The sequence below is a fragment of the Anabrus simplex genome, chromosome 4 (genome assembly GCF_040414725.1).
Source record: "Anabrus simplex isolate iqAnaSimp1 chromosome 4, ASM4041472v1, whole genome shotgun sequence".
In the NCBI taxonomy this organism is placed as follows: domain Eukaryota; kingdom Metazoa; phylum Arthropoda; class Insecta; order Orthoptera; family Tettigoniidae; genus Anabrus; species Anabrus simplex.
Window position 1 is genome coordinate 385,993,551 of NC_090268.1, and position 12,654 is coordinate 386,006,204.

Genomic DNA, 12,654 nt, shown 5'->3' on the forward strand with positions numbered 1-12,654 from the left:
AACGCGAATGGTCGCGCGTTCAGCAAAATGCTCACCGTATGATATGACGTGTTTACATAATAAATACCAACCGATTCCAAGCGTAAATGTATTAACACATTAAATGAACATAACAATAAATATCAGATGGTTATAAAGAACACTAAAAATTACAAATAGTAATAAATCTCAAATGGTTATAACTGCATCTGGAAGAAACAATTCCCAACTTTCTAAAATAGTGTGTGCGTCTTTCGCAATGCCCTTTACACAAGAAGGATGAGTCACTATATTTTCAGCACAAGTGCGTGAGCGTGGATAACTTCTTGGTGGATGTCTGCCCCACTTTTGTCACCTTATCTTTCACTACCTATACAGCATAACCAATATCACTAAACATGAAATTCCCATTTACCTCCAACCTTCAATATTGATGCACCCAACTGTTATCTGTTATTTCTTTCTCCCCTGCCCGTCACTCTGGTTGTTCTTAGACCTCGTAATCCTAGTAACACCCAGTTCATCAGAGTTCTCATCTAGAGTATTAACGAATTCCCTATCGAGGCCACCCTCGTTTAAATTACTTTCTTTCTGCCAGAAGTCCTTCAGACTCACACGCCTGCGTTTCGGTGTTGCGTCTCTCATCGAGTCAGCACTCAGCTGTCTCTGAAGGTCACCAGGACTGCCCTCACTATTAGTTGTCTCTGCGTCGGCTTCTTCCTCTCTCTGTTCTTATCGCTTTACTTCCTGGTCGTCACTCGCTGCTCCGCATTCTGCTGGTCTCAGCTGCCTCGTATGTTCACCTTCCTCTCTGCCAATGTACTCGCTGTGTTGTACATATTCTTTAACTGCTCCACCTCCCATGTTCTAGTCCACTTGTCACTTTCCACTAATTGGTTGCCCCTTATGTAGGCCATTAATCCTGCACGCCTAGCTTTTCCTAGGTGGAAATGTAGCATGCTCTGGTTCCTGAAGGCTTCTTTCTCCAGCTCCTGTTTGATCCATAACTTTTTTCACCTTTCAATCGGCTTGTATTATACAAAATTTGCACTAGTAGGGTTGATACGAACCCCAATCTCAGCGGTTTCTTGCCTTTTGCGTTCCCCATTCTCTGTATTTCCTCTATATCGGCCTCCATGCAGCTGATCTTCAACCTCTCGTTTATTAGCTCCAGCACTTTGGATACCAGATCTTCTTTAGTGTCCTCGGGTAACCCATATATAAAAATATTAAGTCTTAAAATATACTCCGCCGGGCTGAGGGGCTCAGACGGTTAAGGCGCTGGCCTTCTAACCCCAACTTGGCAGGTTCGATCCTGGCTCAGTCCGGTGGTATTTGAAGGTGCTCAAATACGACAGCCTCGTGTCGGTAGATTTACTGGCACGTAAAAGAACTGCGGGACTAAATTCCGGCACCTCGGCGTCTCCGAAGACCTTAAAAGTAGTTAGTGGGACGTAAAACAAATATTATTATTATTATTATTATTATTATTATTATTATTATTATTATTATTATTATTAAAATATACTCCCTGTACTGTGGTTTAGATGTGGGCTTTGTGTAAAGAAAACATTCTAGTTTGTGCTTTGTATTTAAAATAATTCATGAAACAGAAAAAAGTGATTTAAAATATATTTTAATCTAGTTGATGTACCCGTGCTTCGCTACGGGATTCGCAGAAAGACTGACTTAGGTCATCACAAAAACGCCAGTAGGGATGCAGCAATTAAAAGCAATGTTATCATATAAAATAATCGATCAAATGAACAAACGCAGGGTTTTTTTTTTTTTTTTCCTTCACATTTAACGAACAGTACTACGGTGCCGATCTAACAGTCCAAAGTTCCAGAGCTGGAATGAACACGCCGCAGACTGCTGTGAACACTCCTCTGCCATTATTCCGTTAAATATGCACACTTGCTCATTCCAATCAGTGCCTCAAAGTAGGGATTGAATAGCTCGAATGCTATGACGAACCAGTATGTTACGTACCAGTAGTATCAGAAACTTTGTGAACCAGGGGAATGGCATGCTAAAGAAGAAAGCTGTCCAACTCACCAGCTACTTCCCGCCAATAATCAAACAGGCTGTCACACTTTGTACGACAGGGTAAGTTGGCGCTGTGGTTACGGGCGCGCAGCTGTGAGCTTCCATCCGGGAGATAGTGGATTCGAACCCCACTGTCGGCAACCCTGAAGATGGTATTCCGTGGTTTCCGATTGTCACACCTATCTGTGTCCGTGCGACGTAAAGCAAATAGGAAAAAAACTTATATTTACCGTTTGAGACAGATGCGTTAATATCGGAACTGACAGAGAAAGAACAGGACTCAAATGAACCTTTTATTCAGAGTTACCGGGTGATTGTGGGTGTAAAGGCGGTTAAATGAGTTTTAAGAAGTAGACTCAAAGATCGGCGTATTAAAGCCGTTCAATTTTACACCTTCCAAACTCAAAATAAAGGATTTTGCCGCAAAACTTTGCTTCTCCGGCAGTGCTACCCTTGTTGAAACAATTGTAGATCATCTCATACTTAGCAGTTAACCTACACTTTCTTATACAATAGGGAACCCCATTAAATTACTGCTGAAATAATGCTAAAACTGTTGAAATATTCATACTAACACCTTAGGTAAACAGCTGCTCAAAATATAATAAGCCTACTTTCATCTATATGTATGTCTACCCTTTTGTCTCGTTTCTTGATACCGAGTGGGGGATGAGATGTGATTAATTTATACGGCATGTTTCTACGACCAAATGCCCTTCCTGGCACCAACCTCAGTTGAGAAGCTAATGAAATGTGTTATGAATGAAATTGGGTACGGGAGTGGAAGGACTCAGCTCTGGCCTAGAGATAGGTACTGTCCCGACATTTGACGGAAAGTTGAAAATGAACAATGATGTGTGCACCACAGTTCTAGCAGAGTATTTGAACAGCCTTCTAAATTCAAAGGAACCCATGGATAAACTGCATTTCGAACCTCAGAATGTTACTAAGTCTGACTCTCACCCACCAACAAAGGGGGAGATCCAGAAAGCCATTTCAGAATTGAATTGAAATGCAACAAAGCAGCGGGCGAGAATGGAATCATAGCAGAGCTCTGGAAATACGCTGATGAGTCAATCCAAAGTATCCATGAAATCATATCTAATATCTGGATGACAGAAGCGTTACCTAGCGACTGGACCTCAGCTATCATCCACCCGTTACACAAAAAAGGCGACAAATCAGATCTCAACAACTACAGAGGGATTTCCCTTGTATCAGTGACGTACAAGATACTCTCCAAAGTATTACTCACAAGAGTAGAGGTTCAACAAGACTCCTGCATCGGAGAGTACCAGGCTGGGTTTCGCAAGTCAAGGTCATGCGTCGAACAAATCCTGAACCTCAAAACCATCATCACTTACAAAAACCTAAGCGCCTCACCCTACGTAGCAACATTTGTTGACTTTCAGGCCTACGATTCAGTAGATAGAGTCACTCTTCCAGGCACTTGCTGAACTGGGACTAGATAAGAAAACCTTAAATCTAGTGAAAGCAACTCTTACCAACACTACAGCCAGAATCAAATTCAGAGGGGAACTGTCCCAGAGCTTTGAGATCAAAACAGGTATTAGACAAGGGGATGGCCTATCCCCAATCCTCTTTAACTGCCTTCTCGAAAAAGTCATTCGTGAGTGGACGAAAATGCTTAAGGATGACTCTGGATTGAGAATAGGCTACAAGAAAGACAAGTTAACTCAACTGTTTAGCCTTCGCAGACGACCTTACACTCCTGGCATCCAGTGTGGAGGAAGCTATTCATCAACTATCCTCTCTCGACCGCATAGCAGCTAAAGTAGGGCTGAAGATCGCCATCAACAAAACACAGTTTATCACCAACATTAAAGATGCACCCAAATCAATCCCACCGGGGGACAAAACAGTACAAAGGATTAACTCCTTCAATTATCTAGGAGAATGGATAACCCCAAACATGAATGAAGATCAGGCCATAAACAGCGGATGCGTCAAACTGGAAAGCACGTACCACCTATGTAAGAATAAGTACAAATCCAAATCCCTCTCCCTTAACCTCAAAATCAGGCATTACACTACTGTAGTGAGGCCGTCATTACTATACGCCTCAGATTCCCTAAACATGGTAAGAAAAGGGCAACTTAAAAACTGGAACTGAAAGAGTAAGTAAATCACTACGGTAATTCTCGGAGCCAGACACATCCCCGAAATGACTGGCTAGATTATTAGCAATACAGAGTGGTTCAGTGGCGATACTGCCTGCAATGGAAATTTCCGGTACCGAAGATACACGTATACCCGACATGCGTCAAAGTTTAGTCCACATTTGAGATGACTATGTGACGTCATAGACGACACACATCTCTCCCAAGAAGCTTTCTTACTTTGGCGAATAAGAACTCGCCCCTTAGCACGGACTTTTATTAAATGTTACCAAGTTGGCCACAGTAGGCTGCCTGCGATAACGTTTATGAGCGCGACGGCGTTGTTTAATAACTGCTGCAATTTCTTCGTTCCACCAAGGAACGAGTTTTCGGCGAGGAGTCCCTGAAAACGAGGGACGCTTCGCGTCGTTAAAAACAGCCAGTGATGTGGACTTCGGCCAATCAGCATGTTTAAGAACCCATCGAGGAGGAGCCTCGACGGATTTATGTTTTAACAAACAATGGGGGAAATGGTCACTGTCACAGAGATCATCGTATGTATTCCTCCGAAACAGGGGAACAGGGGAACCAACGTTCGGTTGCATACACTGAAGTCTATGCGAAGAGTATGTGCCGTAACGTACACTGAAATGAGTTGGTTCTCCTGTATTCAAAATACATAAATTCAGCTCTCTTACAAATGTTTCAAACTCTCTTCCCCTGGGGCAAGGCGCTCAGAGCCCCATATGACGTTTTGCACATTGAAATGGCCAAATAAGAGGAAAGGAGGTCGAAGCTGATCCATAAGATCAGTGACATTTATATCAAGAGGCTGGCCTGGTGAAAAAACACTGCACACTGTTGCTATGACAGGCAGCGGAACGCGAACTGCTACAGCCTTCAGCGGGATTCTTAGTAGAATCTCTTCGCTGTAGGTATCAAAACGGACAAAAATGCCAACGCCACCGGAAGCCCGGTCAGCATAATGTTGTTCTATCGAGTATAGTCGAAAATTTCTCAAGACCGTATGATAACCTGGTCTGAAATTTGTTTCCTGAATACAGACTATACTCGCCGAATGCACGCTAATGAGCTGGTGCAGCTCTGCAAGATGTCTATCATAACCGTTACAATTCTATTGTAACAGTGCCATAGTGTGGGTGTGGACTTGTGAGATTTAGGTTAGAAGCAGCGATATGCTACCTAACCTACACTCATAACCCTATCCGAAGATGGAGATAAATCCTCCACTAGACGACGTGATTCACGCCTTGAATTTCTTCGAAGTAGTCCGGGAGCGGGGTTTCTTCCTACGAGGTGAGTGCGCAGGTTTTCCAGGAGCAAAACCCGCTGGCGCAGACTCCGACCCCCCGGGTACAGGGCGCGAGACCCCATTCGTAGGAGAGGGGCGCTCTTCTTTCGCGCCGTCGATTCTTGTTTAGACTGGCTGGAAGATGATTTCCCCAGCACTGGTCGATGATGCCGCCTCCGCCGGCCTAGGCGCAGCTTTCGCCGACCTCGTGAGGGAAGAAGAGGACGAGGGAAGGAGAAGTCGTCTTCTTCCCCTGCTATGCTTGCGTAGGTTTCTTAGCCGGCACAGGCTGGGATGAACGCGCCTTCGAGGTCTTTCTCTTTGCGGCGTTGCTCACAGGAACAACTGCCGGCTAGCGCGCAGCGATCTTATGGGAAGTTTTTCCAGTTGTAAATGACGAACTTAGGAGAGACTGTGCTATCATGCTGAATCTTGGCCGGTGCATTCAGGGAATTAAACTTATGGCGCGCTTCCTGCTAGGAAAGACCATCCAGGGTCTTAATCTCCTAGATCTTCTCATTCAGGTACACCGGACAGTTCCTATCTCAAGGAGAATGAAGACCAGGGCAGTTAGCGCACCTTTATGGAGTTGTACACTCTTCTGTGCCATGAGATTTTCTTCCACACGTACCACACACAGATGGATTCGAACAACGAGATACCATGTGTTCGAATCTCTGGCATTGATAGCATCGCATGGGAGGCGGGATGTACGGCCTCACATCGGAACGATAGGTTGTTTACTTACTCTGGCAACACTGACAATTTGAAGGAGACTATGAACGCACCCGTGGCAACGTCTTCACCGTTGACTTTGCGCATGATGCGCCGGACGTGTCTCACGTCACGGCACTTTATGCCTTCCATCAATTCATTGTCAGTGTTCAGAACGAAATCACGGAGGAAAATAACTCCACGAACCAACGTTTTGTGCTCTTCCTCTCTGACGGAGATTGAATCAAAGTGGTCGCACTTAAGCGAATCACCACTGCGCATTTTCTTAAGGTCCTCAAGTTCACCGTATACACCTTCGACGTGTAGACTGAAAATAATCGTACTGACCATCTTGAAATCTTGCCCATCGGTTCTGGTAACAACCAGGAACCAAGGGAAGCTGGGCCCCAGACTAATACGCTGCGCTTGTTCCCAAGGGGTTGCCCCCCTTAGGGAATCAAATGTTAAAGACTTGGGTAGCGAACTACCCGAGTAGGCAGGCGGAAGTGGTTTCGACACCATGCCCGAATGCCACCCACTCCAATCAGGGATCTCTGTAGCCGAACCAAGCAACCAAGGCAATAGCCACCTGGCCGTAGCCGGTACTGCCCGATGTCCGATGTTGGACGATGCCTAATACGGAATGAGTAAGGCAATGAGCACTAGGACTCCCTCCATCTAATCACCCGCAATAGAGAGTACCCCATGGCGTGTACAGAGCAAAAAGAGAAAAATTTTAATAAAAACAATAAAAAATGTCCTCCTGGCATTCGGCTGTGTGGGGACGTGTGTTGTCAGGCGGATACTACTGCAAGTGTACATGGCACTCCCACCCAAATGGCTTCCCGTAGTCACCATAGGGCTTTCGACCGTAATCGCACACGTAGGAGGCCCATCTCCGAGCAGCACGCACATCGAGAATTTTGAATCGGTCTACAACTAGCCCTCAAAAAACAAAAAAAATAAAGGAGTCATGACCACATGACCCTTTTAGTCGCCTTCTACGACAGACAGGGATTACCTGTGAATGTATTCAGCCCCTCCCTTCTACAGGGGGGTTCAACGCATTATACAAAACCGCAATTTATGTCCGCGCCTAGGTCGCCCCTTTTAGTCACCTCTTACGACATGCAGTGGATACCATGGGTGTGGGAACAAAGAATCTGACTATTCGGCCACGGCTCGCCTTTAGTTTTGGGCTAATATCCTGCGGTGTGCGATACACCAGATGCATCACGAAAAACATTTCACGCGCCGAAGCAAGTTCATTTTAGATTTTTTTCCAATTGTTGGTGCCGAAGCGCTTTCCCTGATATGTTGGAGTTTTCAAGAACAGCTTCCTGCTTTTTTCAGTGTGTTGGGTATTTAGCCCGAAGGCTGGTTGGATCCTCAACAGGTTCACCATTAGCTGTCATAGATGGCCTAGGTGTCACTGAAGAGGCGTACTAGGGAAATGAGAAGTGAGGTAGATTCCCGTTGCTTTCCTCACTGAGTCGGAAGTTGCTATTGCACATCAGTCTGCCAAGCCCACTGAAATGCCTGCACCAACCGACCCTATGAGCGACATTTTCACACCATTCATAGCAAGGACTGGCTGCATAAGGAATGGCATTAGTTGCGTCACTCATACCTCAGCCCCTTTCATACTGTCAAAGCCAAGGAAGAGACTGAGACAGGTCAATGAAAGTAACAATTTTATTGTAGCCTATGCCAGAAGACATAGCGCACTGTAAACACTACATCTTGCCAGCAAAGGCACTTTTTTCAGTAGCGCACATTTAACTCAGTCCCATTTAAATTCTCGGCTCGCTGCACCATTATGTTTCTCCGCAAATTGAATCATTCGAATTTAAAAGTTTACAGTGAACATTTGCGCTTTTCTGTAACTCGCTTATAAGAGAAGTGACGCTGGAAAGAATGAAGATATCTTAATACACTGGAATCAAACTTATACCTTATGTCTCGCACATACTGCGTACCAGTACACTGAAACTGCAGTTATATCAACAGAATCACCTTAAATCTAGCTCATTACGGCCAGGGAATACATCAAGAACCCGAATTGCCTACCTAACCTTCACGAAAAAAATAAAATTTTAAAAAAAGGGATGAGAGCTACTGCGACCAAGATGAAGGGAGGATTCCGGGAAACAGTTCGACCTTGACCTTGATACATGAAGAAAAACGTATGCAAGACATATGCGAGGAGAATTTTTCTCGCTCAATTCCATATCAGAGATTAGGGTGTGTGACATATGCGATGGCGAGATATACGCAAGGAAAAAACGGTATGATATACCGGCCATAAAACTTACCTCTTTGCCTTTCGTTTCTCCACGTTCAAACCACTCCACTGTAACGCTCCTCGTGTCGAAGTTAATTCCGGAAACCACTGCCGTGTGAATGCGTCCTGAAAAAGAAAGAAAAACATATAGTCTACCCAAAGGTACTTTGTTTTAAGGTCAGCAACATGAGCGATTATCAAGACTTCTTTCCTCGCAAATTCCTAAAGCTAGCTAAACTATGAAGAAAAAAAAAAAGTGGAAAGCTAGAAGTAAAGTTTCGATCAAAGACTCTTTCTTTATACAACATTTTCAGCAACCGAAGGGAGCTGAATTTATCTCGCTGTTCATTTAATCAAGGGCAGGATAGGACAATGTCACAAATCCCAGGATCTGATATCTAATAGCATTCAAAGTGAAGTTTCCGTTAAATGATTTACGACAGTATTTCCCGTGCAATAACTGAAATAAACAGCAAAACTATATCCATGTCATATATAAAAGGTGAAACTATGTCTCAAATGGACTGAAACTACTGAACCGATTTTGCTGAAAATTTTACTATTTGTTATTACTCCTGAGAGGTTTTAGGAAGTGGTTTGACGAGATCCGATAAGTAGCTTTTTATGATTAGTAATCTTATGTAATCACAAAGCCGCACCAAGATTGCATGGACAGTGTCTCGCCAGGCGACAGCGATTTACTTTGTACCATGATAGCCCGATGTCCGGCTAAATGATTAGCATGCTGGCCTTAGGTCACAGGGGTCCCGGGTACGATTCCCGTAAGGGTGAGGAATTTTAACCATAACTGGTTAATTCCTCTGGTACGGGGGCTGTGTGTATGTGCCGTTTCCATCATCAGTTCATACCTATCACGATGTGCAGGTCAAATCAGAAGGTCTGCATCCGGCGAGCCGAAACTCCCGGCACTATAAGCCATACGCCATTTCATTTCCTGATAGTCCAGTACGAAATGCTGTATATAAGAGGATAGGAACACGCTGCCACGTTTTATGAAGTGTCTTTCTTGCTAGGAGTTTCGTGTAACTAGGCAACTCATTGCCTGTTACTTGGAAGAAATCCAACATGAAGTGACCGAGATTTACACTGGCGTTCAATATAAACTAGCATTATATATTCTAACGTGTAGGCGGGTGACGGGTAAATACACAACTGGCAGCGCATATTCAAAGATTTCTTAGCTAACACTAACTGCTATACAAACTACACGGATGATAGTAAAAATCAAACAAGAAGTACTGTTCGGGAGAGTCAATTAGGAAAGTAGAAGAGGTAGAAGACAAAATACCCGAACGACGAAGAATTGATTCATTTTGCAATGGGTAAGAAGTACCCACGCACCTCTTGATGATGCTTCTTGTTTAAAGGGTACCTTCTAAGGTCATCGGCCCCTAATGTTACGAGATGGACGACATGACATAGTTGAAATTTTACAATGTATCCACTGACTAGAATTTGAAACAAGTGATGACAATGGTTGCGAGTTTAAAATAATCAGTGGATCTAATTCGCAACGCCTTATTTTCGGTTAAATAAGATGACATTATGGTAGAATACGACGTTGCCTGAAATAGCAGTAATATATCATGCATATTACTATTTTTAAAAAAACAAACTATACAAACTAAAACACAGCCAATTTGAGCAAACGTAGTAAACAATAATATAAAGACTCATTCGAAACACTACGTTTATATACGATAAAACAAACCGCTATCCCTCATAAAACGGATGACGAGGTAGTCATCTCGCAGGATGAGGGGGATGATATTCGGGAGTTTTAAACTACAGCGCAGATCGACCAGGTCCACGCACTCCGTAAGGATGTGTAATACGGTAAGATGATCGCCGCAAGTACACACCGGACGGGTTCTCCTTTCAGTAAATAGGAGTGCGTTATTAATCTGTGGCCGATTCTTACACCACTGCTTCCCTCCGAGAAGCCCGAACGGAAGTCCTCCATAACTTCGTTGTTCTTTTGATCGCTCTCAGCTAACTTGGAAGTGAGGCCACTCAATCTCCCAAGGGGACATGACCAAATATCTCAGCTGAGAGCGAATATCACTTGCTAGAACCTCGTAAGGAACGGGGACAATGTAGCAGCCTCCTTGGCAGCCTTGTCAGCTAACTCGTTTCCGTCTACAACCATGTGGCTTGGGAGCCACAAACGTGATTCTGGTGACTGCATCCGAACACGCGGCCAGCAGGTACTGAATCCGCTGGACCAGAGGGTGCCGAGGAAAACATGTTTCAGGAGACTGTAACGAGCTCAAGGAGTCAGTACACAGCGGAAAGTGTCTGCGCTCATCGCGCAGCGCGTACCGCACAGCTTCAGAGATAGAATAAAGCTCAGCTGTGTACACACTACAGGTTTCAGGGAGAGCAAAAATATATATATCATTGTCGGCAACGAACACACAGCCCTCTTTCGTTTCTGCCCTCGAACCATCCGCGTAAACGACGACTAAATCTGGATACCGGGCAACAACAGACAGGAAGAGCCTCCGATAAATCGAGGGGACCGTGTTTTCCTACGGGCCAGTGTGCAGATCGAGGATAACTTGGGTGAAGTAGCATCTGTCGCAAATTTGCAGCATAAGGCAGAAGCACTCGCTGGCGCCTCACGTGAAAAAGCAGCACACCATATTCAGCGAGCACGCTAGCAACGGGGCGTGTACGTAAAGCATCCCGTTTCCAACCTAACCCCACTGTGGTGAATCCTATTCAGCTTCGCAAGGACGCTTTGCCTTGCTGATCCATATGCTACACTGCCGTAGTCTAACGGTGGTGGTGATTTTTGTTTTAAGAGGAAGTACAACGAGGTAATCATCCTCTGAACAAATAGGTGGTAGAGAATTTTAAAATATAAAAACGAAATTATTTATTCAACAAAGTAATTTGGAAACACAGTACAAAATAAAACAAAAAACAATAATAGGATTAGGCCGAAAGGATTACTAACGTATCAAAAGGGGACGTACGTTCCCTGATTAAAAGTACACTTGTAATTTATATACCCTTGATAAGACCACTGTCGCACATAAAGCGGATGACGAGATCAGCAGTAGTCACGTCATCGGCTAGTATGCGTTCGAGTGTTTCCTGCAGGCCGAGGCTCCGTCTTAGGCCAGAGAGATCGGCGCACTCTGTGAGGACGTGGGCCATGGTGAAGTCGGCACCACAAGAACACACTGGGGGGTCCTCCCTCTTTAGGAGATAAGAGTGCGTGGATCGTAAATGACCTATCCTCAGCCTGCATAGTACTATGGCCTCTCTCCGTGAAGGTCGGAAAGAGGCCCGCCACACTGTAGTTGTCTTCTTAATTGCTCTCAGCTTGTTGGGAGTTCGGATATCTAGCCACTCCGATTCCCAGGACGCCAAGATGGTTCGACGTAGCTGAGAACAAATATCCTTAGCAGGTACATTGACTGGTCTTGGAGGTAAAATTACAGCTTCCTTTGCAGTTTCATCCGCAAGTTCGTTTCCCGCAATCCCAACGTGGCTTGGAAGCCATGCGAAAGTGATTCTGATGCCAGCATCCCATAACCTGGCTAGAAGGTCATCTGCCGCACCAGTGGGTGTTGCGAGAAACAGGTTTCAATAGACTGCAGAGAGCTTAACGAATCGGCACACAACAGAAAGTGGCTTCTTTCGTCACGAAGTGCAAACTGCAGAGCCTCTAAGATGGCGTAAAGCTCTGCAGTATAGACGCTACATACTTTAGGGAGCGAGATCTTCGTGTTTATATCATCAATGACGAAAGAGCAACCAACATTATCTCCGATTTTTGAACCATCCGTGAAGAAAAGTCTCGCAGCCGGATATTGGTGAACGAAGTCCTGGAAATACCTCCGATAAACGGAGGAATCCGTGTTCACCTTGGGTCCACGCAGCAGATCTAGACGTACATCCGGTCGCGGAACCAACCACGGAGGTACCTCGCTAAGAGTTCTTTCAAGACAACCACCGATATCAATATTCAAATCATGACGCAAGCTATCAATCCGAAACCCAACCGGCCGTGTGGCATTCGGCCGGTCTTGGTACCGCTGGTGGTATTGAGTACGATAGATGCATTGATAGCTTGGATGTAGCGGCATTTCACGAATTTTGGCAGCGTACGTGAGGAGTAACTGCTGCCTCCTTATCCATAAAGGTGGAACTCCCGCTTCAGC

At 44.8% G+C, this 12,654-nt stretch overlaps 1 protein-coding gene across 3 annotated transcripts in view; it reads right to left on the bottom strand.

The window, feature by feature from the left end:
• The window catches only part of Klp10A (kinesin-like protein 10A), a 664,442-nt gene that overhangs the window by 466,436 nt on the left and 185,352 nt on the right, over positions 1-12,654 (bottom strand). For all 3 annotated transcript variants that reach the window (XM_067145844.2, XM_067145843.2, XM_067145845.2), the window contains exon 2: positions 8,490-8,584. In XM_067145844.2, coding sequence (XP_067001945.2) covers positions 8,490-8,584 — 95 coding nt within the window. The remainder of the gene's footprint in view (positions 1-8,489; positions 8,585-12,654) is intronic.